The sequence below is a fragment of the Malus domestica genome, chromosome 05 (assembly GCF_042453785.1).
Source record: "Malus domestica chromosome 05, GDT2T_hap1".
In the NCBI taxonomy this organism is placed as follows: Eukaryota; Viridiplantae; Streptophyta; class Magnoliopsida; order Rosales; family Rosaceae; genus Malus; species Malus domestica.
In genome coordinates this window covers 43,407,904-43,432,417 of record NC_091665.1, presented here as the reverse complement: position 1 = coordinate 43,432,417, position 24,514 = coordinate 43,407,904, and the positions used below count along the sequence as shown (strand labels likewise).

Here is a 24,514-nt window from a genome sequence, read left to right as displayed (position 1 = left end):
AATTTGCGTCTGGTAATTAATTGACATCAATATTCCATTTTGCTCTGCACACAATGACATCATTATTCCTTTTTTCCTCCTTTCATGGAAACATCGCAACCATTGTACTAAGTTCTGGTTCGGTACTGGGATACTTTTATAAAAAGTAAGTATAAAAAAAAACTGAACTTAAAAAGGTGTTTGGTAAACACTTAAAAACAGCTGATTTTCAAAGTTTTGAATGAAAAAAAACTGAAAATGTGAAACAGCAGAAATGAGCTTATTCTCACAGTATAACAGAAGTAGTTTTTTTCAAAGCACAGCAATATCAAACCAACCCTAAGTTACAAACATATAACATAGAACAACTTACATAGTATTGATACATCTAAATTCTTTTTCCTACTAAAAGCATATCTAATGCATTGCGCATAGGCTGAATCTAGCGCCCCAAATTGTGGATATAGCCTAATTTTTCTTTGTTTCGTTATAAAAAAAACACGTTTAACATATTTTATTTAGGAAAAACAACATTCATTAAGAATAAATAAGTCAATAAATAATATTTTATTTATGTACTGAAACAAACTTCATATTGTAATAAGTTAAAGTTTTTCTCGGTCCTATCTTAAAAAAACATGCGTCTGCATCGTTATAATTGTTAATGAGTGTAAAAATATGCAAGAAAGAAAATACTTAGCGTCCATGGAATCTTATTTAGGAAATACAACATTCATCAAGGATAAATAAAACAATTAATAATATTTTTAACTACACATCAATTAAATTGGTTTGGTCCCAACAGTATAACTTTACAAAGGTTTTACTGTATTTGTATGAGTTTGTAAATGATTTTCTTTTTAGTAATGTTGAATGAGTTCATTGTTCCTTTTTGCTATATATAAATTTTGAACGATTTTGTTTTGATCCCTGAAAAAATAATTTTTTCTTGAAATATGGTTTTGAATAATTAAACAGCTCAGAATATGTAAACAAACAAAAAATAAGATGAAATGGATTTGTTAGACTAATTAATTAGGGTTAATTTATTAAAAACCACTTCCAAAATTTGTTGTCAGTTCTTGACCGACCACCTATGTTAAAGCAATTTACAGCATGCAATACCATTTATAATTAATCATTCTCTCTCTTTCTAGCCTCGTTCATTTTTAACACATGCAAGCAAATGCAACTAGTCTATATTTTTCATATAGGATGGTTTTATCTATACATTTTATTTTACCTACTACATTTCCGTATGAAATCAAGGAAATCGGATCCCAAAAGAATTTATCATTTAAATGTAAATGCAAAGCTTTTTGCTCTAGTAATTAAACTCGCCATTTGTCCATGTTTTAATCGCGGAACCATAATTTTTTCACAATTAGGCGTGCAAATGAAACTTCATATAAAATGGTTATTGAGATTTGCATAACTCCCCGCTTTGGTCATTAAGATTTGAAATCAATATAATTGGTCCATTTGAGTTTGTCCACCATCAATCATTTTAATAATTCATTGAAAAATCTCCATTAAATAAAAATAGAATGATCAAAATACTCTTATTTTTGTCAAATCATTTTGGCCCATTATTTATTAAATTGAGGGTATATTTGTCATTTTGATCCGTATTTAACATAATTTTGTACAGAATGACCAAAATGATTAATGGTGGACAATCTCAGATACCACTTCTATTAATTTCAAATTTTACGGACTAAAATGATGTGTGATACAAATCTCATAGACAATTTTGGCTATAAAGCCTTTTTTTTTTTAAGATTGACTAAGGTGATGTGTGACACACACACACACACACACACATATATATATATATATATATATATATATCACGATCTAATCAAATACACATTATATTGGATATTTTTATATTTTAAATCATTATTATTAAGGGGAGAAGGTCGGAGTATTAGAAACAATTCTAATTGATAATTTAGAGCAGATAAGAGTATTGGACTCGAAACGGATGGATAAAAACTCAACATTTTATCTACTAAGATATTGAAAAGCTATAAATTACTTACACAAAATATATATAATGAACATTAGACTATTTCCTTAATTTATCTTAATTCTTTTGTGGTCATTATTGATATTGAATTAAAGGTCGCTAGCCACCCAATGCCAGGATCTTAGAAATTGAAGGGTGCTCGACTTCAAAGTCAAGAACTCAAATCGTAGCATGCATTTGAAAAGTATGTGTTGTATTTTTTGTGATGTATGTTTCAATTTAAAAGAGACATAATTTATTAATATTTCAAATTGTTATGATTGGCAATCACATCCACAACGACCATGGATCATCCGGTAAAAGAAGACGAATTATTCTAATTACCTCACACACACACATATATATATACACACACGTATATATTAAAAAATCAAAATATGCTATGAAATAATAAAATATTAAATTATTAATAATGCTACATTAAATGAAAGAGAAAAATATTAACTGATCGAAACGGTACATAACTCATAAGACTGCATTGAGAATGACTTGTTAAAACAACAAATACAACCATCACAGGGGTGACGCAATGATTGAGGATGAATTTCATGTTCGTATTTCACACAGCACATCCAGGGTTCGATTCCTAGCGCTTGTGAACATGATGGTGGTCAGGATAATGTTGAAATATCTTTGTCATTCTTCTCAGCCCTCGAAATGGTAAATTGTCATGGTGAAACCACTAGTTAATCCCTTTTTACATAAAAAAAATGAATTCAAGCACTCTTGTATATAGAAAAATACTAAAACAAACACTCTTGACCCAAAAAAATTACAAATAATATAAACTAAGCAACTAATTTTCCAACATAATCAGAAAATCAATATGTAGAGGTTTTGCAATCATAATCAGAAATATGCGAACATAACCAGAAAATCAATATACTGAGGTTTTGCAATTGTCAACATATGCCAGCATGTGATTTGTCTGCTACCGTTTGTTCGGGCTCGATTTTTCAACGTTCAGCTTGGAATATATTTTGATGCATCTGGTGATTTTTGTACCACAAAATATAAAGTGATAAGACATGAAGATGAAATGTTATAGGCCATACAATTCAACTTATTTTTTTGTTTTACCTTCTCTTATTTGAATGCGTAATTGTTGGTGCTTACGACGTATATTAAGAATTTATGAGCTCACAACGTGACATGCACGCTAAATTGTTAAATGATTTTTATCATGATTTTTTGATCAACGATAAGATTAATTTGAATTTGAAATCTCTTTTAATATTTAAAAAATAAAATATCGCTAATTTATGAGCTAGTTAAAAGTCCGTAGGTATACACGTACATCCATTGGTTTAGGGTTTGAGTTTCAAGTTTCAATGTCAAGGCTCATGCTTCCAATTAACCAATAGGGGTGTGCTATCCACACACCATTTTTTTACTTCTTCCACACCCTTTATTAATTTATTTCATTTGATATTCTTCAATTCATCCGATCAAACGGCCGAAAATTAAAAGGGTGTGAGAGAAGTAAAAAAATATGTGTGAATATCACATCCCTAACCAATATTGGTTTGCATCAGTTTCAAAAGTTGCTTTTTGACTTGAACCATATATAGATGTCTTAGAAATTTATAATTCCAACTCATGATGGAGCTTATTATATAAGTCATAATTTGACATGTTTGAAATTAAGATCCTTTGTTGTAATTTATTTTAGTGTTAAAAAAAGGAATTTCAAGTTTTGAGACGTTGTTTCATCAACACAAAGCCTTTTTCTTTTGCCATCTCTTTCAAGCTTTGTTTTTGTTTTTGTTTTTTTGGTAAAAGGGCTCTCTCCATTTTAATCCTCGATTAAGATTGAAATTCAATATAAACCTTATGTTAGATTATATATTCATTATAGTCATTTGACTAAATTTCCATGTCATAATAAATATTAAAGTTCATATTTTCTTGTTTTTAAATATTTAATGCTTTTTTTTTGTTCCCATAATGCCCATATTAAATATTTGGTTTTATTTTGCTCCATATTTGTTGGCATTGACTATTGTTTGACTTCCATAAACAATAAGCATACCTCGCTCATCTAGACGTCCAAAAAAATATCAGTGATACATTACAAGAAATAAACAAGTACCTAATTCAAATTATTCATTATCACCATCCAAAGCATAGAGGAAATAAAAATACCCCAAATCATATATTATAGATAATCGAATGCATTTAAACAATATCCTAATGTGCTTAAATCATAATACCTAATCGAATGCACGTAAATCATAATACCAAGTCGAATGCATGTAAATCATAATACCAAGTCAAATGCACCTAAACCATGGTACCTACCACAATATACTTAAATCACAATATCTAGTTGAATGCACCTAAATATATAATCAAAGTATCAATTTAAATGAACCTAAATCATAGTACCTACATGAATGCACCTAAATCATAGTATATAGTCAAATGCACCTAAATATTCGTACCTTAGGCGCCATGATAAAAAAAAAAAAAGGGTGATGCCATTACAATATACTATATACATAGCCCTCTTAATTTTAGAGAATGAATTACTAATTTCTCGAATATGAACTAAAATCAGTTTGAAATTTGAACGAGAACAAAACAAACTACTACAAAATATCATATGCATCCTAAAAATAATCTATAATAAATGACGTCCTATGATTGTTAACTAAAAAAAAAAAGTCATCATTACAAACATTGACAAAAGGGTATAATTGGAAAAATAACAAAGAAATAAATGACAACTAATGTGGAATTATGTCGGCTGACGTTGGTCAGGGACTTAATTCAATTGTTAATCTTGCAAATGGTATTTGTCTAAACTAAATCATTTTCAAGGATTAATATCTAATTTCCTAAAAATCAAATGCCCTAGATTAAACAAACTTAGTGCATACAAATTCAATCACATTAAAGCATATATAATTGTAGTGTTAGACAGAGAAGCACATCACCAGCACAACAATGTCTCCTCCTTTCCAGTCAGACCAAGAAAGATACGACAGATTCCCCTTGCTGTCGACTCCTCCCTCCCTCCCTCCTCCTCCTCTCTCTCTCTCCCCCCCCTAATTTTTTAAGAAAATATTTTTATTCAAGTTTCTATGCGTGGTGGGTAGGATGCGACCTTTTTATTTTCGAAATTTATTTTTACATTAACTAATCACTTTAATATTTCGCTTAATAACAAATGTAGGTTACCTACACAACACATTCATTATTGTCACTTAAAAGAAATGGAGTTTTAACGAAAAACTATTCACTTTAACGAAAAAACACATTTTTATACTAAAAAATCAAACATGGTACTATTCACTTTACCCTTTATTTTGTCGTTATTGTTAAAACTCAAAGTTTTCAAGCTTTTTTCATTAGTTTCCATAAAAGAAAACCATCCGCTAAATTTTTTTTTGCCTTTTCTAAGTTTGTGTATTTGAGATCAATTTTTATTCATAGCAAGTCCACCCCTAAAAAAATGCGCTAGCATCCAGCCTATTTAATTCATTCAATGAACATTGATAGACCCCAATGAACAATAATAGATTAAATGCATCTTCACCCCTAAAACTAAATAGCCTAGTCAATTTTATTAAAATATTATTAATTTCTGACTTTACAGTTTCTGAACTCCCAAAAAATGCTCCTCCAATGAAGCATACCAGAGCACGCCAACCCACCACCCATGCCGCCAATCCCCACTAATTTCTATGATGAAACAACCTTTCTCCTCCCTTACCACCGCCACCATCCTCTTTGCCATTATACCACCACCAGCTCATGCCTTTAGTTCCAGTTTCACCTTTGCCGTTATCTCCACCTTCGGATTGGAAATTCTAGCAGGTTGGAGGATGAGTCGGAGGTGGTGGCAGAGATTGCGGTAGCCCATTGTCTGCTATCGTCGTGGACAAACAGTCGTAGTTGAGCCCAACATCTCATTCTCTGCCATCTTTTGTAGACGGACCTCTGTTGGGACTTGGCATAAAAAAAAAGATTTCAGATCATGATGTCAACCTGGCGTCATATAAGTTGGTCTCTAGCTCAGCACATTTTGGGTCACCTTATGAACTAGCTTGGGCTGGATGCCAGCCTATTAGGTTGGGATGGAGCAAATTGGTTGGGTGCCGAGCCCAAAAGGCTGCTAGGTGCTGGCCTAATGGCTCTCGGTGGACTTGCTCATAAGGTCACATGAAGGGTGGAGCCAAGAATTTTAAAAGGGGTGGGCAAAATTGTTGGACTTGAAAGGTGTGGTGACATAAATTGATTTTTTTTTAAATATGACTTTTGTGCACTAGATAAGGGCAAAGTTGAAACAATATATTCACTCTTGTTATTTTTTGTTTATTTATTTTTTTTCAATTCATTCGATACGATGATTGAAACTAAGAGGGATATATAAAAGGTAAAAATGAGGGTGCGTTTGTTGCACCGGACTGTCTCGGACTGGACTAGCTGCAAGGACTAAGCTGGACTGGCTTAGACTAGACTAAGCTGGACTAGCTTAGTGAAGCGTTTGGTGCAGTGTCGGACTAAGAAGCAGGATAATGAAAACAATATTGTTCACCAGTTTGGTGTTTGCTCAGACTAGAACTACATTATTGTTCTATTTTAATTGTTTTTTTATTACAGATATTATTAAAATTAATAATATAGGATGAGAGTGAGACTCAATAAAAATACAAAAACCAAAATTTCTTGCCAATGAAAGAAACATACATGATTCAAAAGTAGCATTGTTCCAAATTTTCTTGTGTGTTGATAATTATATGTCAAAATATGAGCAAGGCTCATACCTTACGTATTCATTCATGATAAATAAGCATGCATTCGTTTCCACTAAAAGTCAAGTATTTTACATGAAAGATAAAAAAATGGACAGAATTCTCAGGCGTGCAATCCAAAAGGCGAATATGGTTCAATTCTAATAGACCCCATCAATTTTACATCTTAGGCAGAGCACTTAAGCATAAGACAACGCCGCATATATTACACACATAGTATGCAACTGGTAGTAATACCTCATACCTATATAAAATGTCTTACATATCACACACTAAATGTGGTATAAACTTTCCATACTATGTCAGATGGAAGATTCTTTCGTATGTACTCATCTGCATCTTCTTCCCACACTACGATATCCTACTTGAAAAATTGCCAGAAAAACAGGAGTTAGTTCAACTTATAACTTCAGGTTTCAAAATATATATGTTTCCCATTTTTTTCTGATAATGAAATTTACCTTTTCATTCATTACCAATGCTTGAAAGATTGCAGAGTCCAACAGAGATGAAAAATGTGGAGAAACTATTCTCCATCCCTGATTTACGATTAAAGAAGAAAAAAAAAACCAATTAAGAGGAGTGGATTGAACAAGTAACAAATTGTGATCCAGCAACATCCAAAGTTCCACTTCCTAACGAATGAAGTTGGCAGAATTTTGGTGATCTTTATTCAGTAAAACTTACTAATCAGAAAACTTACAGGCCCTGTTTCAACAGAGATGAAATCACATCAAAAGCTAATGAAAGAATCCTCTCCGATAAAAAATCAAGCCTCTGCATGTATGATATTACTTTTCAGTTATAAAATGACAACAAAAAGAGCAAATGACCAGATTCAGGGAATTAAAGTTTAAATTCTATGTTTAGAATCACAAACAAGCAATTTGAACATCAACATAAAATAATAAACTATGTACAATAAGAAAAATAAAAGTCCGAATGCCGGAATAAGAACGCAAGTCAAAACTTGGATTCAAGATGCAGAGTTAGCAGTCAGACAATTTGGAAAACACACGCATCATCACTCTAAAAATGTTGACTGTAAAATTATGAACAAGTAAGAAACTTTAATACAGAACTTTCAACTTGAACAAGGTTCGAAAAGTTGACTGCTGCGTTTTGAATCAACATATACTGAATTTTTAGTGGTTTATTTGGTCCAATCCAATATGCCATCAAATTAAACAAGGCCTTAATGTGCTAAAGAAAGGGTTAACTTTTCTAAAAGTCCCTTGTTTGTACTCTGCTTGTACGTTAAACATGCAGGCCAAGAGGACAACATAATGAAGCAGATGGAGAGAGAGGCTAAGCAGCTGCCATTTGGGAAAGAGATGGAACAGATATTGAGCAATCAGAAGCAATCTTATTTCGTGCCACTGCCAACCCAGAAGAGAGAATAAGGAAGAAACCACTCCTCACCTGACTGGCTTCAATTTAAGACTAAGCAGTGATTGTCAACCAAATAAGGTTGGATAGTGTTCCATATGAAGTCTAGTGTCACAAATAGTTCCCATCAATGGTACATATTACATATTTACTTTCTATCAGTTACTTTCAAGCATGAAAGATAACTACAGGGCTCAGTGGAGAAGCCTGAAAGAAGGCCAAGAGGATTGATCTGCAAGTAGCAGTAATCATGACAAGTAATCATGGCACCTAGCAAGCTATCTTCCCCACACTCCAATTCGACTTGGACAGCCAAACAAAACAGATTGTTTGAATACGCTCTGGCAACATATGATAGGGAAACCCCTGATTGTTGGCGTAATATAGCCAGGATCGTTTGTGTATACATTTGTGTTTGCAATAACTCAACAATGTTTTGTAACTTATAATCCAAATCAACAATTGACTGGTTAAGAAATTAAAATCTAAAACCTACAGACCCTAGAAAACCAGAATCAAAAGATATACAAACTTAAAAAGCATGTATCAACCATCAATCGAAGCCCAGAGCAACGGCAAGCTATGATTGAAAATTCTAATCTCAATTTGACCCTAAAAATCAAAACCCTAATTTGTTCAAGTGCAGAGGTTTATAATTGAAAATTTATCAAACCCAAAACACCTAAATCAAATAAAGCCCAGTAATATCACGATCTGCAAAAAAAAATCGAAGAAATAATGTCGGATTTGAAGTTTACCAGATGAGGGCGAGCAGGATGCAGAGATGAGGATGAGGAGGACGACGATGAGGGAGCAGGGCAAGGAGGGAGCACGGCGAGGATCGAGGTTGAGCGAGGTTCTCTCTCGCAGGAGCGCAGGAGCGCAGGAGCGCAGAGGTCTTACGAGTCCGGGGGTGATCGGGGTGCTTCGCTTAGAACTCCCAGTGAGGGGTTTAATCCTAGCGAGTCAGACCTAATCCCATTAAACCTAATCCTGGTACAGACCAAACAAGGGACTACAGTCCAGTCCAGTCCAGTCCTCCCTAATCCGGTCAAACAAACGGACCCTGAGTGTGTTGATAACACCACCCAATATCGAAAGCTGGTTGGCATGGGCTAATTGTCACAAGCCTCAAATTATGTACTACCAAAATGTTCAAAGGCTACATAGCTCCTCCCTTGGTCACACATTCCACACACAGGACCAATGAATTGGAGAAAGTCTTTGGTTTGGACGCCACGCGGTGTGTGAGATACCCGTCAAACTCGTGATTATTTGTGTGTTCGTCATTGTATGACTGATGTGATTCGAAAAAATAGACTCGTTACTTTGTCTGTACGTTGGTGTTCCACAAGACCTTAAGCCGGTCACACTCCAATAAAAGGAGTCTCATTATTTGTTAGTATGATCATATAAGTGACGCGACTCACGCTCAAAAAATAAAGGGGTGTGATATTCATACACCCCGTTTTACTTCTCACGCACCTTTTTAATTTTTGACCGTCGGATCGGATGAATTGAAGAAGATTAACGGACAGAAATTAACAAGGATGTGTGGAAAGTAATTTAGGATGTGTGGATAGCACATCCCAAAATAAAAATCCAAGAAGGCAAGATGTTGACACCCAAAAAATAAAATAAAAATCCGACACCACCAACACCACCAACGCCTGGAAATTGGGTTTTGGAATCACATGCCTTTGTCGACCACCCAAAAACCCTAAAAAAATATGAACCAAAATTGCCTGAAACCTCTGCCCTCAAAAGCCAAAACAGAAAACAAAAATTCAATCTTCCAATCCACTCTCTTCTCTCTCTCAACATTTTCAAACATACACACCAACCCCACTACTCTCTCTCCTCGCTCTCTCTCTCTCTCTCTCTAAACAGTGATACCTGTCGCCTTCAATTACAACTTTCCACCACTCACATTCTTCTCTCTCTCTGCTTTGTGATTCGTTGTATATATAATTTTTTAGGGTTTAGGGGTAATGAGTCAAGTGAAGGACTCTGACGACGAGCCTGTGGCTCATTCCCTTGAGAGCGACAAGCCCGAAACGGGGAGTATTGAGAGCATTGGAGGAGGGGGAGAAGACGAAGAGGAAGAGCCGGTGGACGAGCCCGACGATCCCATGGAGGAAGACGCAGTCAACCCTGCCGCCGTCTTCTGCATCAGGCTCAAGCAGCCCAGGTCCAATTTGCAGCACAAGATGAGCGTCCCCGAGCTTTGTCGCAATTTTAGGTAAATTTTGAAATTCGAGCTCCAATCTGTTAAGTTTAGAGTTTTGTTCATTGAATTATGCTTCTTTTTATTGGGGGTGGGGGGCATTTGATTGAATTGTGTTTAGATTTTGGTTTCGAAGCGGTACCACAAATAAAATGAGAATATTTGTATTGGTTTGAGCTTTGTAGTTGTGTGTTAATGGAGAAAAATTCAAACTTTTCTGAAATGAAACAAGAAATTGTTGTTATGTAGTGTATACCGAGATGGGAAGGAGAGAAAAGTTGTTGACTTTGAATTGTGGAGAGAGAAGGATTGATATTGGGGGATTCTACGGCGGGTGGTTCCAAAATATTAGGTCTTTATTGATTTAGTTACGCCATTGCTCTGTGAACCGTTGCCAATCAATAACTTTCTATGATGTGAATAAAGGTGGACATGAGAATTTTTTGTACTGGATAATGGCCGCTTCATTCTTCCAACTCAGGAGAACTAACCTCCTCTCTTCACTTTGTAATTCAATCGTTAGTTTTAATACTAATTTCCTGCCTTAGTCTGAGAGGTGTATGAGTTATCAGCTTTGTGATGGTCAAGGTAACGAGAACTCTGGAAATGAGAAGTATAAAGGAAAGGTAGTTGGAATAGATATTACTTCCTTAATACCATGATACTGCTAAATTGCCCTGGCCATCTTACATTTATGTTTTAAGTTACGTACAGAAGATTTGGCTTTATGTGTAGTCTTTTTGTTGTTTCTCCAGTGCTGTTGCATGGTGTGGGAAGCTGAATGCCATCGCTTGTGCATCAGAAACTTGTGCAAGTATTCCAAGGTTAGTATTGCTTGTTTGTGATAATATGCGTGATTATGGAACCTGGCAATTATTTTTCTTAGTTGGACCTCAGAAAGCACTATGAAAAGAAACTGATGAATCCTTATATAATGTTAAGAATTGTAGTTACTTTTAAAAATAGAACATCTTCCCTCCCTTCGTATAGGGTCCAAATGGATCATCAAGGAATCTCTGGAGTGTAAAAACTAGGCAGCCTGGTTGGTGGGCACTGAGCTTGCTTAAGTTTGGCCTATATTTTATTTTATTTTCTCCCTATTAATTAGTTACATTTGTGTACAGTTATGACAATTCTTTTTGTTATGGATTTTTCTGTAGTTCTAATGCAAATGCACCTTTTTGGATTCCCATACATATTGTGATCCCAGAGCGACCAACTGAGTGTGCAGTGTTCAATGTCAATGCAGGTACTTAGATGATTTATTTGCTTTTATAAGAGCCTTTGGATAGCCGACCCCACTTAGTGGGAAAAGGCTTTGTTGTTGTTGTATAAGAGCCTTTGGTTCTTTAGATTCTTTGCCTAAGTTTTCTTCACTGCAACTTATGCAGTGAATAGCTTGATAATTAACTATGAAGGCTTTATAATTCTCTTTGGACTTGCTTAATGCCAATATGTTTTTGCTATGAACATCTACATATGTCAAATTCTTTTCCTCTCTTGCATACGAAGTTGTTTTTTATCATCCGCGGTCAATAGTTATTACCTGCTAGTTCATTAGGTGTTCAAATCCTATCTCATTTGGATGACAATTCCCTCCTGAGAGTTGGCATATGTTTTTGCTTGTCTTTTTCATTCGATGCTAGATTAGGAAGACCTTTGATGTTTTGCTTTTGCTTTCCTAAATGTTGGTTATAATTCTGTGAACCAAGATAGTTTTGAATACGTTTTGCAGATTCTCCTCGTGATTCTGTTCAGTTTATTGAATGGTCTCCTACTTCTTGCCCTCGTGGCTTACTAATTGCCAATTTCCATGGGAGAGTAACGATCTGGACTCAGCCTTCTCAAGTAAGCTAGACTTGTTGTACTGATTTCTTCTTATGTAGATAACTTTTCCCCTTGCAAGCTTTTGATGTGGCTTTTCCACTAACAGCTAAATTGCAATAATCTTGGACAATTTTCCTTTTTATTTTATTTTATAAATATTATGAAATGTTTATATTTGATCTATCTGTTTAGGGGCCAGCTAATCTCGTACGCGATGCCAGCCGTTGGCAACGAGAGTATGAATGGCAGCAGGATATTGCAGTTGTTACAAAGTGGCTGTCAGGAGTGTCCCCAGTAAGCAATTTTGTTGTCTGCTATTCATTTGGTTTTTAAAGATATGTTTGTGCTTCTTGTTCTGCCCATCTGAATGTATTATGTTCCTTGAAAGGTACCATTTTAGCTTGCTTATTGTTTATATGAAGATCGCATTTGATGTCTGCTGGTGTGACTGCAGTATCCTTTTTTCAGATGATGTTGATAGTTAATATTTTTTTTGATTTTTTTTTATGAACCAGTATAGGTGGCTTTCCTCAAAATCAAGTACATCCTCTAATGCAAAGTCAACTTTTGAAGAAAAATTTCTTTCACAGCAGTCTCAAAATTCAGGTTTTTTTCCTTCATTGCAACCTCTCTTAATTTCAAGTTTCCTTATATTCCCCTTTTTTTATTATAGAATGTATGAACGGTGGTATCTGATGCAATATTTTGTTATTTGTTTCAGCTAGGTGGCCCAGTTTTCTGTGCGTCTGTTCTGTTTTCTCTTCAGGCTCTATTCAGCTTCATTGGTCCCAGTATCCTCCTAATCAGATTAGTGCTGCACCAAAGTGGTTTCAAACAAGCAAGGGACTTCTGGGTGCTGGGCCTAGTGGGATCATGGCAGCTGATGCTATCATAACAGACAGTGGTGCCATGCATGTCGCAGGCGTTCCAATTGTAAACCCATCTACGGTTGTTGTTTGGGAGGTCACTCCTGGCCTAGGAAATGGATTTCATGCAACTCCAAAGATTAGCACAACTGATGGGGTCCCACCTTCAATGAATCCACCCAATTGGCCAGGTTTTTCCCCTTTGGCTGCATATTTGTTTAGCTGGCAAGATTATCTATTATCTGAAGCAAAGCAAGGGCGAAAGCAGACAGATCCAGATTTCAGTGATACTGTACCACTTCATTGCTCTCCAGTTTCTAATTTTTCAGCATATGTGAGTCCCGAGTCTGCATCTCAATCTGCAACTACCACTACATGGGGATCTGGAGTTACTGCGGTTGCCTTTGATCCAACCCGTGGTGGTTCTGTCATAGCTGTTGTCATAGTTGAGGGTACTAATTGTCTTCTTCCTTGAAAACCTTTTTTTTCTCTATTCTTTGTGTTTGGAATTCAATTGCAAGTTGTTGGTGTAACGAAGCATGCATTTATTTGTTTATTTGTTAATCTTTTCTAATCCAGATGTACTTTTTCCCTAAAAATTTCTCTGAAAATTGGTTTGTTAGAGTTGTAATTTTGAACAACATAAACCAGGTGTCATTGTTTCTCGTTTTCGTACAATCTTTGTTTCCATACTTCTGTGTTCTTGTTGAGTGGTAGTCTTATGTATTTTCTCACCTTTTAAAAAGTACTTTTTCAGCTTTATTATTGCAGGACCTTTTGAATGGACCTCCTTGCCATCTTTTCTGCCTTCTGTTTACTGTTTATTTTTTGTTGGTATCTTTACCTTACCTTTGATTCTGTTGTACTATTTGGAGTTTTATTCTATCTGGCCTGTTAGGTAACGACAACCCTTTTTTTTTTTCCTGATTAGAAACTAAGTTTTCTTAGAAATATGTCTGAACCATAGTAGTTGCATGAATTGAATCATGAGTGCAGGACAATACATGTCTCCTTATGATCCAGATGAGGGTCCATCAATTACAGGATGGAGAGTGCAACGCTGGGAATCATCACTTCAGCCTGTTGTTCTTCACCAAATATTTGGAAATCCTACATCCAGTTTTGGTGGGCAGGCACCAATGCAAACTGTTTGGCTATCCAAAGTGGACACAAGCATACAACCAACTAATGATTTTAAAAGTCACCAAGCAGCAGCGACAACAGCAACCACTGATGCAAGGAAGACTCCTGATTCTGGCATAGAGAAAGTAAAACGAGTCAGTTTTGATCCTTTTGACCTGCCAAGTGATGTTAGAACACTTGCTCGAATAGTCTATTCTGCTCATGGTGGTGAGATTGCTGTTGCTTTCCTCCGGGGTGGGGTTCACATCTTCTCTGGTCCGAACTTTGCACCTGTTGATAACTACCAGATTAATGTTGGATCTGCAATTGCTACCCCTGCCTTCTCGTCGACAAGCTGCTGCTCAGCTTCTGTTTGGCATGATAGTGGTAAGGACCGTACAGTTTTAAAAATAATACGTGTTCTTCCTCCTGCTGTTCCAAGCAGCCAAGTGAAGGCAAACTCGTCAACCTGGGAACGGGCCATTGCCGAAAGGTACTTCTTCCACCTTGATAAACCTTGAATCCCTGAAATGAGTTTTTATGGATGTTTAAGTTATGACAGATTGATGGTCATCATGGCAGGTTTTGGTGGAGTCTTTTGGTTGGGGTTGATTGGTGGGATGCTGTTGGCTGTACGCAGAGTGCTGCCGAGGACGGCATTGGTAATAATTTTGGATTCTTTTTGGTGGTATTGTTGTGTGACTGATAAATAGCAAAGTAGTTCTTGAAAATTTAGGAAACAAATTATAGTTCTCCAATCCATTATAATTTATAAATGTGTTTTATAGAAAAATTCTTCATAAATGATGTGCACAACCTTCTGATTGTGGTTTTTTGTTTGTTGCAGTTTCTCTGAACAGTGTCATTGCAGTACTGGATGCAGATTTTCATTCTCTTCCTTCTACTAAGCACAGACAACAGTATGGTCCTGTAAGTTTTTAGCTATGGCGCAGATTTTTCAAGATGCTTATAGATTTTCATGTACGTAAATGACAATTAGGACCAAAGGTGTCATTTTAGTGAAATTATTAGCTGCATTTTCCAATGTTATAAATCTTGATGCATTAACATTTTATTACTCAATCTCAGAGATATTTTGTTCATAATTACTCTAGTGGGCGGCTCTAGAATTGTGATAAAATTTTTAAGATATGATTTAATATATTTTGTTTGTGCAAGTATTGATATATGCTGAATTTTAAATGAATTCATGACCCTTAATTTTTTTCTTATATGAATGGCCTGGTAGTGTTAGTGTTGAAAATTCTTATCTGACATTTAAAAGAAAAAGAAAAAAGACTTTTGCTGTTAAAGCCAATTGACAGTACAAGTAAGAGATGTTGACAGTTCTACTTGCCAAGCAAAAGATCACCTAGATGGCCTCCCTGTTTCCCATGATGGAGATTGTAACTGTAAAAGTATCTTGGCGTGTCATAAGAAAGGTGTTTCAGAATATTTTAAGACAGATTGCATGGGAAACTGACTAAAATGGGAAATGGCTATAATTAGAAGCTGAGGCATTGCGCATGACTTTTTGGCCTAAAGACTCAAGTTTTCAATCAACGTTTCATGCTGTTGCATGGCATGTATGTTATCCTTTTTTAGGTTCACCCTTTCAGGACAGGGTTAAGTGGTTCACGCATCCTTATTGTTGCAGCTTCAGTTTCACATCTGTGTTGACTACTTTTGGTGATTGACTCAGAAAATTATATCTGTTTTGGTGCAGAATCTCGACAGGATAAAGTGCAGGCTACTGGAAGGTACAAATGCACAAGAAGTTAGGGCAATGGTTCTAGACATGCAAGCCCGGTTGTTGCTTGATATGCTTGGGAAGGGAATAGAATCAGCGTTAATAAATCCATCTGCTTTGGTACCAGAGCCATGGCAGGCGTCTGGCGAAACGTTATCAGGCATTGATCCTGAAGCAATGGCTGTTGAACCAGCACTAGTTCCACATATTCAGGTTTTCTTTTGATTGTTAAACTTCTTAAACTTATGTTTTCTCTTCTTGAAAGTTATGCGCCGCAAAATGGTCACGTTTGACAAACAATTGGTGGTTTCTTGCATTTTAATTGGTGGTTTTTGCTAAATGTATTTTAAATATAGTCAACAATGTGGAATCCAGTCATATAGGTGCATGATTGTGGGTTATGCCCTTGCCCACATTTCTATGAAATAAATAATAGAAAGACTAGTAATGCGCTAGTTTGGGCTTCTAAATCCCAAGTATGGATATGGAGATTGTTGTTTGAACCTTCCTCCAGTCAGCTCACGTGTGCTGGGATATTGTTTGTTTATGATTTTTCTTCAAATCTCACTTGCCTAATCTATCCACATAACACAGGCTTACGTCGACGCAGTTCTTGATTTAGCTTCACATTTCATCACTCGCTTGCGGCGCTATGCAAGTTTTTGTCGCACATTGGCGAGCCATGCTGGAGCTGGCAGCAATCGCAATATGGTGGCTAGTCCTACCCAAAGTTCGGCTTCTCCTGCAACCAGTCAGGGTCAGTATGCATTCTTCTACTCTTTATGGAAACCAAAGATGTTTTTTCTAGAATTGGATTCAGATGCAAAGGAAGTTTGAAAAAAAAAAAAAATCTCATTGAAATAATGGTTTACATCAGGATTGACCAAATATGGTTGTTCTAAATCCCAAAACCATTTGGAAGTTAGACTTACTCAGGAGGTGTTTGCTGATTATTTTGTTAGGAGAATTGGGCATCATTCAAATTTTATATTTATATATTTATTTCTTATTTTGCATTGTCTGCAATGCAGCATTTCTTTGACAACGTAGTGCTACGTTTTTCAGGGGGTCAAAGTGGAACACCAACATCAACAGGAAACACCCAGATGCAAGCTTGGGTTCAAGGTGCAATTGCAAAGATTAGTAGCACCTCTGATGGAGTTTCCAATTCAGCTCCAAACCCCATTAGTGGACCGTCATCCTTCATGCCAATAAGTATCAATACAGGAACATTTCCTGGCACACCTGCTGTTAGGCTAATTGGGGATTGCCATTTCCTTCATAGGCTATGCCAGCTTTTGCTTTTCTGTTTTTTCTTTCGGCGAGCTCAGCTACCCCGTTTCTCTGGGGGAGCACAGAGAAATACTGATGCAAATATGCAAAAGCCACAGCCTGGTGCATCTGGAAAGGCGGATGAGGTCAGTTCTGTTTCTGCAAAATCATCTACAACCATGGTCAGACCGGAAGAGGGTCAGGTAGCTCGGCCCGGTCAGATACCTGGAGCAAAAGGAGTTGAAGAAGGACCTGCTGGAAGGTCAAGATTGGGTGCTGGAAATGCTGGTCAGGGTTACACTTTTGAGGAGGTAGAAATCGATGCTCTCTTCTTCCAAGATCTCTCACAATATATTACATGTTGCCTTAGTTGTCCATATCTGGTTTATATCATTTGATTTGTGAACTGTGATTGGGATTTTCAATGTTAATGTCTCATTTTTGGACATTTCAATTAATTGGATAATTCTGTTCATCAAAGAAAATTGATAAGCAGAAGGTAGAATGACATAATGCACTCTGTTGCTGTCCTGCAGGTGAAAGTCCTTTTCCTCATCCTTATGGATCTTTGCCGGCGAACAGCAAGCCTGGCACATTCATTGCCGGTTTCTCAGGTGGGAAGCAGCAACATTCAGGTTCGGCTGCATTATATTGATGGCAATTATACTGTACTTCCGGAGGTTGTTGAAGCATCCCTTGGCCCTCATATGCAGGTATAGTTGTATTTCCTAAAATACCATTCATGATGATGGGAGTTGCACGGATTCTGCTCTTGTTAATAATGCTGCTAAAGTCAATGCCTGCAACTTTATTCTGTCAGAGGATTAACTTTCTTGTTTACTGGTTGTTTAAAATTCTGAACAGTAATTTTAGTTAATTTTTTATTGTCAATTACAATCTGAAATCTCACAGTTACAATCTTTTTAACTGATTGGCTATACAGAATATGCCCCGGCCTAGAGGTGCAGATGCTGCTGGTCTGTTACTCCGAGAGTTAGAACTCCACCCTCCAGCCGAAGAGTGGCATAGGCGCAATATGTACGGTGGGCCTTGGTCTGATTCAGATGATATGGATCCTCAAGATGATACCCCCAAGCTATGTAATTCTTCAGACCCACCTGATTCCGGATCTTTGGAAAGTTGTGACGTTTATTATGGAGCCCATGGCCTGTGGCCAAGGAAGCGCAGGATGTCTGAAAGAGATGCAGCTTTTGGCCTAAACACTTCAGTGGGTTTGGGGGCATATCTTGGTATAATGGGATCACGGAGAGATGTTGTTACTGCCGTATGGAAGACTGGTCTAGAAGGGGTTTGGTACAAGGTTTGATATGAAAAGTCCATGCTTTTTGTTTCCCCATCTTAATAGTTTGTGATTCTTTAAATCTTATTTTCTACTCGTGTGCATGCAGTGCATAAGATGTTTGCGGCAGACTTCAGCTTTTGCTTCCTCAGGTGCTACTACTCCACCGAATCAAACTGGGCGGGAGACATGGTGGATCAGCCGCTGGGCTTATTGCTGTCCTATGTGTGGCGGAACATGGGTTCGAGTTGTATAGATGACTGAACTGACTGTACTATTTATTAGGTGAGCTCCTAATCTTTTACACATGCATAAACCATTGCTGATCATTGACAGAGTGGTATTGCTGATAGTTGACGACTGAGTCATATGCTGTGCATACTGGTTAAACTTTTTGTCTTGTTTTAAAAAATGCTTCGGAAAGCTCTCCATATCTCTGCATCTGCTGCCAAGTTTTCATTCTTATAGGGTTTCTATTTTGCAGGTTGTAAATTCTTGCCCTGATCACCTTGATGGATCCATTTGACCTGTAGTGAGAACATAACTTATGACACGCATGTACAAATGTTAATAGCTGCCGCTGGGGAACGTCGTTGAGACGGTAGCCTCGGCAAAATCCTCTCGTGAATTTTCGTTCCTACGGGACTGAAAGGCTCGTTTGATTATTTAGGTTGCTAGTTTTGTAGTTTAACAGTAGAGTACTAATAGCATGAACTTTGCCATTCTTCCGGGCGTGGGGGGTGTCAAAGTCAGGTGGGTTGGTAGGGTTTCTGTATTGTCTGTTGTAAATTTTTTGAAGCAGATCAACATATTACTCTCTTTTTTCCTGGTCATAATTAATAAAGCATCATATGAATAATTTGATACAATTTTAGTTGTTAGTTAAAAATACAAACGCCTTTCCATTCCTAATAGCACCGAGACAATTGATACAATTTTGTGTATTTCTTATTAGTTGGTGTTAGGGTGTGTAGAAAGGTTTTTGTTACGTGGAAAATTAAGGGACAAATAAACTAGAGCGTGTGAAAGGAAGAAAAGCCTACGGGATTCAACTCCTTCTAGCTATTTTTGTCTGGCCTTAGGAAGTGGGTTATACGTGTCTACTAACCAACTTTTAATCTAGTGAAAGTTCGCTTTAAAGTTCTTTGAACAATTTTAAGTTATGACTCCATAGATGTGCTCGATTATCATCTAGCTTCTAGCTTTGTTAACGAGGGTTGGTTGAGTTGGTAATGATCGTTTTGTTCGTTAGATCAAGACTTAGGTTCGAATATCGTTGTCGGCATTCTCTATTGGTGGGCAATCCCTCTTACTCCTTCAATATCAAAGAAGCTTGTGGTATGTCATGGCCTTGAACAGGGTAAACTTTCCTCCCTCTATTTTTTTTTTCACACAGGAAAAAAAACAAGCTTTTAGTCTTATTCTAGGGTTTGTCTTCGGTAGTCCAGCCTACCAAGTAGCCTAACTTTTGAAACAATTTTCACTATTCAATTTCTTAAAGTGAATCTTAGAGTTAAATGTCCACCCTTTATCTTTCAGACTACTTGGTCTCGTATTAAATAAACATTGCTTATTTTAATGATAGTTCGTTTTTCAGGTTGTGACATTTTAAAAGTGAATTTTGAATATGTCTTACGCATCTATTAACTAACTTTTACTCTAAACGTAATTTTCTTTTAAATATATTATACAGAGTTTATTAACTAGCTCTTAATCTAATGATATTTCTATTTTTCAATGCTGAAACAATTTAGCCTCAAGTTCAAATACCTCCACTGTTTAATCAAAGAAAAGAAAACATTTATATACGTTTCTCGTTAAAATACATTTTACCGCCATCATATTTATTCACCGGAGTTTCCCAAGTGGTATAAAGTTAAAACGACGAGGAGTTACTGTTAACACAACAAAAGCCGTTGAAAAAAGTGTTGCTCATTTCAGAAGCGCGAAAATTCGGTTAATCGCGACGGACGCCGGCGAATCGACGACGACGAGGAAACAGCGATGAGCAGCGGTCAAGGTGGACCCCACTCCCTGGCCTTCCGGGTGATGAGGCTGTGCAAGCCCTCATCCCAGGTGGACCCCATTCCCCTCCTTCTCGACCCCGCCGATCTCGTCGTCGGCGAGGACGTTTTCGACGACCCAATGGCAGCCGCGCAACTCCCCCGCCTCCTCGACGTCCACGACTCCTTGAACCCCTCCTCCTCCGCCTCCTCTGACTCCTCGGATCTCACCTACCGCACCCGGTTCCTCCTCCACCACCCCTCCGACTCCATTGGCCTCTCTGGCCTCCTCGTCCTCCCCCAAGCCTTCGGGTCTCTCTCTCTCTCTCTCTCTCTCTCTCCTTACCCACATTTTAATTTCTTGATTTGTTAATAAAGTTGTGATTTTGTAGAGCAATATACTTAGGGGAGACATTTTGTAGCTATATTAGCATCAATAACAGCTCCAATTTCGAAGTCAAGGACATTATAATCAAGGTTTTCATCTCAAATTCTTGGACTTTATTTTCCATTATTCCCTAATTATTCGATGTTGAATTAATTCAGTGCAATTTTTAATCTTCTGTTAATTTTGCTAATTGCAGTCGGAAATGCAAACAGAAAGGCAGAGACTTGTGCTGTTGGACACGTCGAATTCGCCGGTTGAATCCATACGTGCAGGCGGCCGTTATGACTTCATTGTTGAACATGATGTCAAGGAACTCGGAGCTCACACGTAAGCTCTCTTCCTCAGTCCTCGAAACTCGTGTTTTATGATTTTGTTGTTTGTTTATGTTAAGGTTTTGTAATCTCTGTAGGTTGGTTTGCACTGCATTGTACTATGACGGTGATGGTGAGCGTAAATATCTACCACAGTTCTTCAAATTCATTGTTTCCAATCCGCTTTCTGTCAGGACGAAGGTATTTTCCTTGCACACGCCGTGGAATTTGCATGTGCAATTCAAAATTTCAATTCACATGTGTGAAACAACCGCATTTCGTTAATCCTACTAAGACTAACAATTTGACTTTGATTTTTCAGGTCCTTGTTATAAAGGTACGTTGAGGTTCATTTAGATATTGATTGTAAGTTTGTAAGTTCGGCCTTTTGGATACATATTGATGATTTTCACCGGAAACATGACGATGTATGAATATGCCACACTGGATTAAACTTAGACGTAGTGTCTCGTATGTGTTATACGGATGCCAAAGTATGTGCTTCATTAAACAGCATTCCTCTTCTTGTATTTTAATTCTATTCTCTGCAGCCTAAGTAACTGCTCTGATATTGTTGATAACCTGTAACAAATTAGCCTCCTGTGATAAATGCATTCTATCACAGGAATCATGCTTTTAGAAGCTTGCGTTGTAAATCCTACGAAGTCAAATCCTTTTATGCATTCTATCACAGGAAATCACGCTTTTAGAAGCTTGCATCGAAAACCATACAAAGTCAAATCTTTTTATGGAACAAGTTGAGTTTGAGCCCGCTCAGCATTGGAGTGCAAAAATCCTAAAATCTGACGAACACCATTCCGAAAAGAATTCTCAAACAAGGTAGAATATGGTTTATTTTCTTCTGTCGAATATTTTTCTTTTCTTCATATTCCTCTTTCTTCTTTTCTTCATATTCTTCTGCGTTTTGTTAATGGCAGAGAGATATTTAAGCCACCAATTCTCATCGAATCCGGTGGAGGAATTCATAACTATCTTTTTCAGTTAACATCACATGGTTCAACCCAAGGGAAAGTTGAGGGAAGCAATATTCTTGGTAAACTTCAGATAACATGGCGAACTAATCTGGGCGAACCTGGTCGCCTACAAACACAGCAAATTATGGGAACTGTGAGTGTTCATCACATTATATTATATCGAGAATGCTGTCCGCTACTTTTTGTTTCACTTTAGATGTGCAGGGTGTTTATATTTGTTCTGGCTTTTCGCCTGAAAATTCCATCTAATCAGAAAGTGGGAAGTTCAAATATGGTTTGATTTTACTTTTTCAACTTTAAAATATTGTTAGTTTTATTTCAACTCGGCAGGGAATTCAGGGACTTTAGAATGCTTTACTAATTGTTAAGTTTTGGATATATTATGAGAGGTAAGTTCAACATGCTAGAGCTTAAAGTGGTATTAAACTTATATTCTTGACATACTCTTGTGCAGCCCATAACACGAAAGGATATTGAGTTGCATGTTGTGGAGGAGCCATCTGCCATCAAGTTGGAAAGACCCTTTTTGGTAATTTTCATTCTTTTTGGTGTCATATATATATATATATATATATATATATATATATATATATATATATATATATCTTGTTCATTAGATTATTGCAGCTTGATTGTCTATGAAATTCACTAATAGAGGTTTCTAGTGACTGTTGAACTTCATGCTTCACAATTCATCCCCATATTTACGTCTTGCTCTTGTCATTCTTCAGTTAATAGAACTCACTGACTAATGCAATGATTTGGAACTGAGCAAGTAAAAACTTCGTGCAGCTACACTTGAATTTAGCAAATGAGACAGATAAGGAACTCGGCCCTTTCGGAGTTTGTTTATCACAAGATGATTCACGTGAGGAGAATGTTGTTGTGATTAATGGTCTTCAAACAGTGGTAATGCTTTAAATCAGCTTTCCAATTTTTTGATATGCATGCCCCAAGTTTATAACATTTTATGCTGTCCCAAAGTCTGCTTCTATATACGATTTTAGATGCTATCATAGTAATATCTTGTCCAAGCCTTTGTTATAGGCTTCGTTGGTGCCTTTTTTCATTTTCGACTGCATATAGTGACCTCAATATTTTAACAGACCCTGTATACTCTGTGAACTTTGAGATCCATCAGTTAGATTACATAAGTTTACTTGATGAAAGATAAATTAGGAACCAAGGACTACATATTTGAATTCATACTTTTAAATTCCAAATATTTAGCATCTCACTCTTTATTATATAACTATTTTATGAATTTGAAATCCACACACAGGTTTTGCCGAGGGTTGAGGCGTTTAGTTCCACAAATTTCAATCTGGTACGGAGAATAATTTCACCAGCACCTTATACATTCAGTTTAAACATCTTTGGTAAATGAGAATCACAATGGAGATGATGCTCTCTAAACCCCGCAACCCAAATGTAACCAGTCATCTTTCAGCAATATACATTCATACTTTCATCTATTTGAGAAGTTTCTTAAGAGTAGCTGTTTTCTAATGCAGAACCTGATTGCCACTAAACTTGGAGTTCAGAGGATCACGGGCATTACTGTGTTTAACATAAGAGAGAAAAAGTCATACGACCCTTTGCCAGATATGGAGGTTAGTCTCTTTTGGATAAAACATTTGCGAATTGTGCTGAAATAGTTGGTGCCATCTAAACTACAACTCTGAATGCTTTTGGTTTTCATTCTATTCTGATCAACCTTCTGGACTTGTTGCAGATTTTTGTGGATCTCGACTAATCAATGCTTAGGTTTTACCGGTTTTGCTTCCCGTCTTGTGTGGGGATTATCAAACATGGAGCAGATGCCATGATCTGTCTCTTCAATGAGCTTTAATCAAGTTCGAGTCCTATTACTGGTGACATTTACCCTCCTCCGGCTTTCGATGACTTGTTTCAGTAATCTCTTCCTTCCCAAACCAAGCATTTGACAGTTTGATTACACATTTAGGAACTATTGTATAGTTCTAAGATTAGAATGACCGAAAACGTGCTTCACATCTAGTTGTGACGCGATGAAACGCACGTAGTCTATAAGGAAATTGCAGATTTCTGATACAATTGCTTGGAAACTATTGTTACATCAGACGAACTCCATTTTTTCTTTCCCTCCATTTCTTGGAAACTTGCGAAGAAATTATTGTTTCAATTCCTGATGCTAGTGAATCACATAATGATAGTCAGAGAGGCTGAAAAGTCTGTGGGTCTTCTTGGCCTCCGGAAGGATGAACTGTCGTGATTTCGCAACCGGCTTGTCTTTAAAAAAAAAAAAAAAGGT

General features: G+C 36.8%; 2 protein-coding genes and 1 long non-coding RNA gene across 7 annotated transcripts; 2 read left to right on the top strand and 1 right to left on the bottom strand.

The window, feature by feature from the left end:
• Positions 1-6,871: 6,871 nt before the first annotated feature.
• Positions 6,872-9,059, bottom strand: LOC103419681 (uncharacterized). The gene is made up of 4 exons (XR_526957.4): positions 8,919-9,059; positions 7,475-7,548; positions 7,233-7,310; positions 6,872-7,132 (listed from the first exon to the last, which is right to left on the bottom strand). It is a non-coding gene; the product is annotated as an uncharacterized lncRNA (long non-coding RNA).
• A 763-nt stretch (positions 9,060-9,822) lies between these two features.
• Positions 9,823-19,393, top strand: LOC103419680 (mediator of RNA polymerase II transcription subunit 16-like). Of its 2 annotated transcripts, none has more exons than XM_008357780.4 (17): positions 9,823-10,402; positions 11,143-11,211; positions 11,548-11,636; positions 12,123-12,235; positions 12,407-12,508; positions 12,730-12,820; positions 12,936-13,532; positions 14,077-14,695; positions 14,785-14,864; positions 15,050-15,132; positions 15,929-16,165; positions 16,547-16,709; positions 17,018-17,535; positions 17,761-17,937; positions 18,168-18,545; positions 18,634-18,809; positions 19,009-19,393. In XM_008357780.4, the coding sequence occupies exons 1-16, from the start codon at positions 10,152-10,154 to the stop codon at positions 18,778-18,780; spliced, it is 3,714 nt and encodes a 1,237-aa protein (XP_008356002.3). In that variant the 5' UTR covers positions 9,823-10,151; the 3' UTR covers positions 18,781-18,809; positions 19,009-19,393. The 2 variants fall into 2 exon arrangements, with proteins under 2 accessions (XP_008356002.3, XP_070677590.1); XM_070821489.1 differs by having other exon boundaries at positions 10,154-10,402; positions 12,735-12,820.
• Positions 19,394-20,395: 1,002 nt separating this feature from the next.
• LOC103408846 (uncharacterized) lies at positions 20,396-24,350 on the top strand. Of its 4 annotated transcripts, none has more exons than XR_003773725.2 (12): positions 20,396-20,839; positions 20,920-21,004; positions 21,112-21,242; positions 21,325-21,427; positions 21,549-21,563; positions 21,921-22,066; positions 22,165-22,354; positions 22,676-22,750; positions 23,014-23,130; positions 23,504-23,652; positions 23,736-23,834; positions 23,957-24,350. XR_003773725.2 is itself a non-coding variant. In XM_029103205.2 (12 exons), the coding sequence occupies exons 1-12, from the start codon at positions 20,529-20,531 to the stop codon at positions 23,975-23,977; spliced, it is 1,338 nt and encodes a 445-aa protein (XP_028959038.1). In that variant the 5' UTR covers positions 20,399-20,528; the 3' UTR covers positions 23,978-24,350. The 4 variants fall into 4 exon arrangements, 1 of the variants encoding a protein (XP_028959038.1); XR_011580852.1 differs by having other exon boundaries at positions 20,397-20,839; positions 22,953-23,130; positions 23,504-23,548; XM_029103205.2 differs by having other exon boundaries at positions 20,399-20,839; positions 23,504-23,548.
• Positions 24,351-24,514: the final 164 nt, after the last annotated feature.

What these genes read in the sequence shown, in the direction of transcription:
- LOC103419680 (XM_008357780.4), top strand. Translation starts at nt 10,152, where the DNA reads ATGAGTCAAGTGAAGGACTCTGACGACGAGCCTGTGGCTCATTCCCTT. An exon ending in GAGCTTTGTCGCAATTTTAG is followed by an intron (nt 10,403 to 11,142) that starts GTAAATTTTGAA and finishes TTGTTTCTCCAG; the next exon opens with TGCTGTTGCATGGTGTGGGA. An exon ending in TTCTCCTGCAACCAGTCAGG is followed by an intron (nt 16,710 to 17,017) that starts GTCAGTATGCAT and finishes TACGTTTTTCAG; the next exon opens with GGGGTCAAAGTGGAACACCA.
- LOC103408846 (XM_029103205.2), top strand. Translation starts at nt 20,529, where the DNA reads ATGAGCAGCGGTCAAGGTGGACCCCACTCCCTGGCCTTCCGGGTGATG. An exon ending in AAGGAACTCGGAGCTCACAC is followed by an intron (nt 21,243 to 21,324) that starts GTAAGCTCTCTT and finishes TAATCTCTGTAG; the next exon opens with GTTGGTTTGCACTGCATTGT. An exon ending in AGTTGGAAAGACCCTTTTTG is followed by an intron (nt 22,751 to 23,013) that starts GTAATTTTCATT and finishes AACTTCGTGCAG; the next exon opens with CTACACTTGAATTTAGCAAA.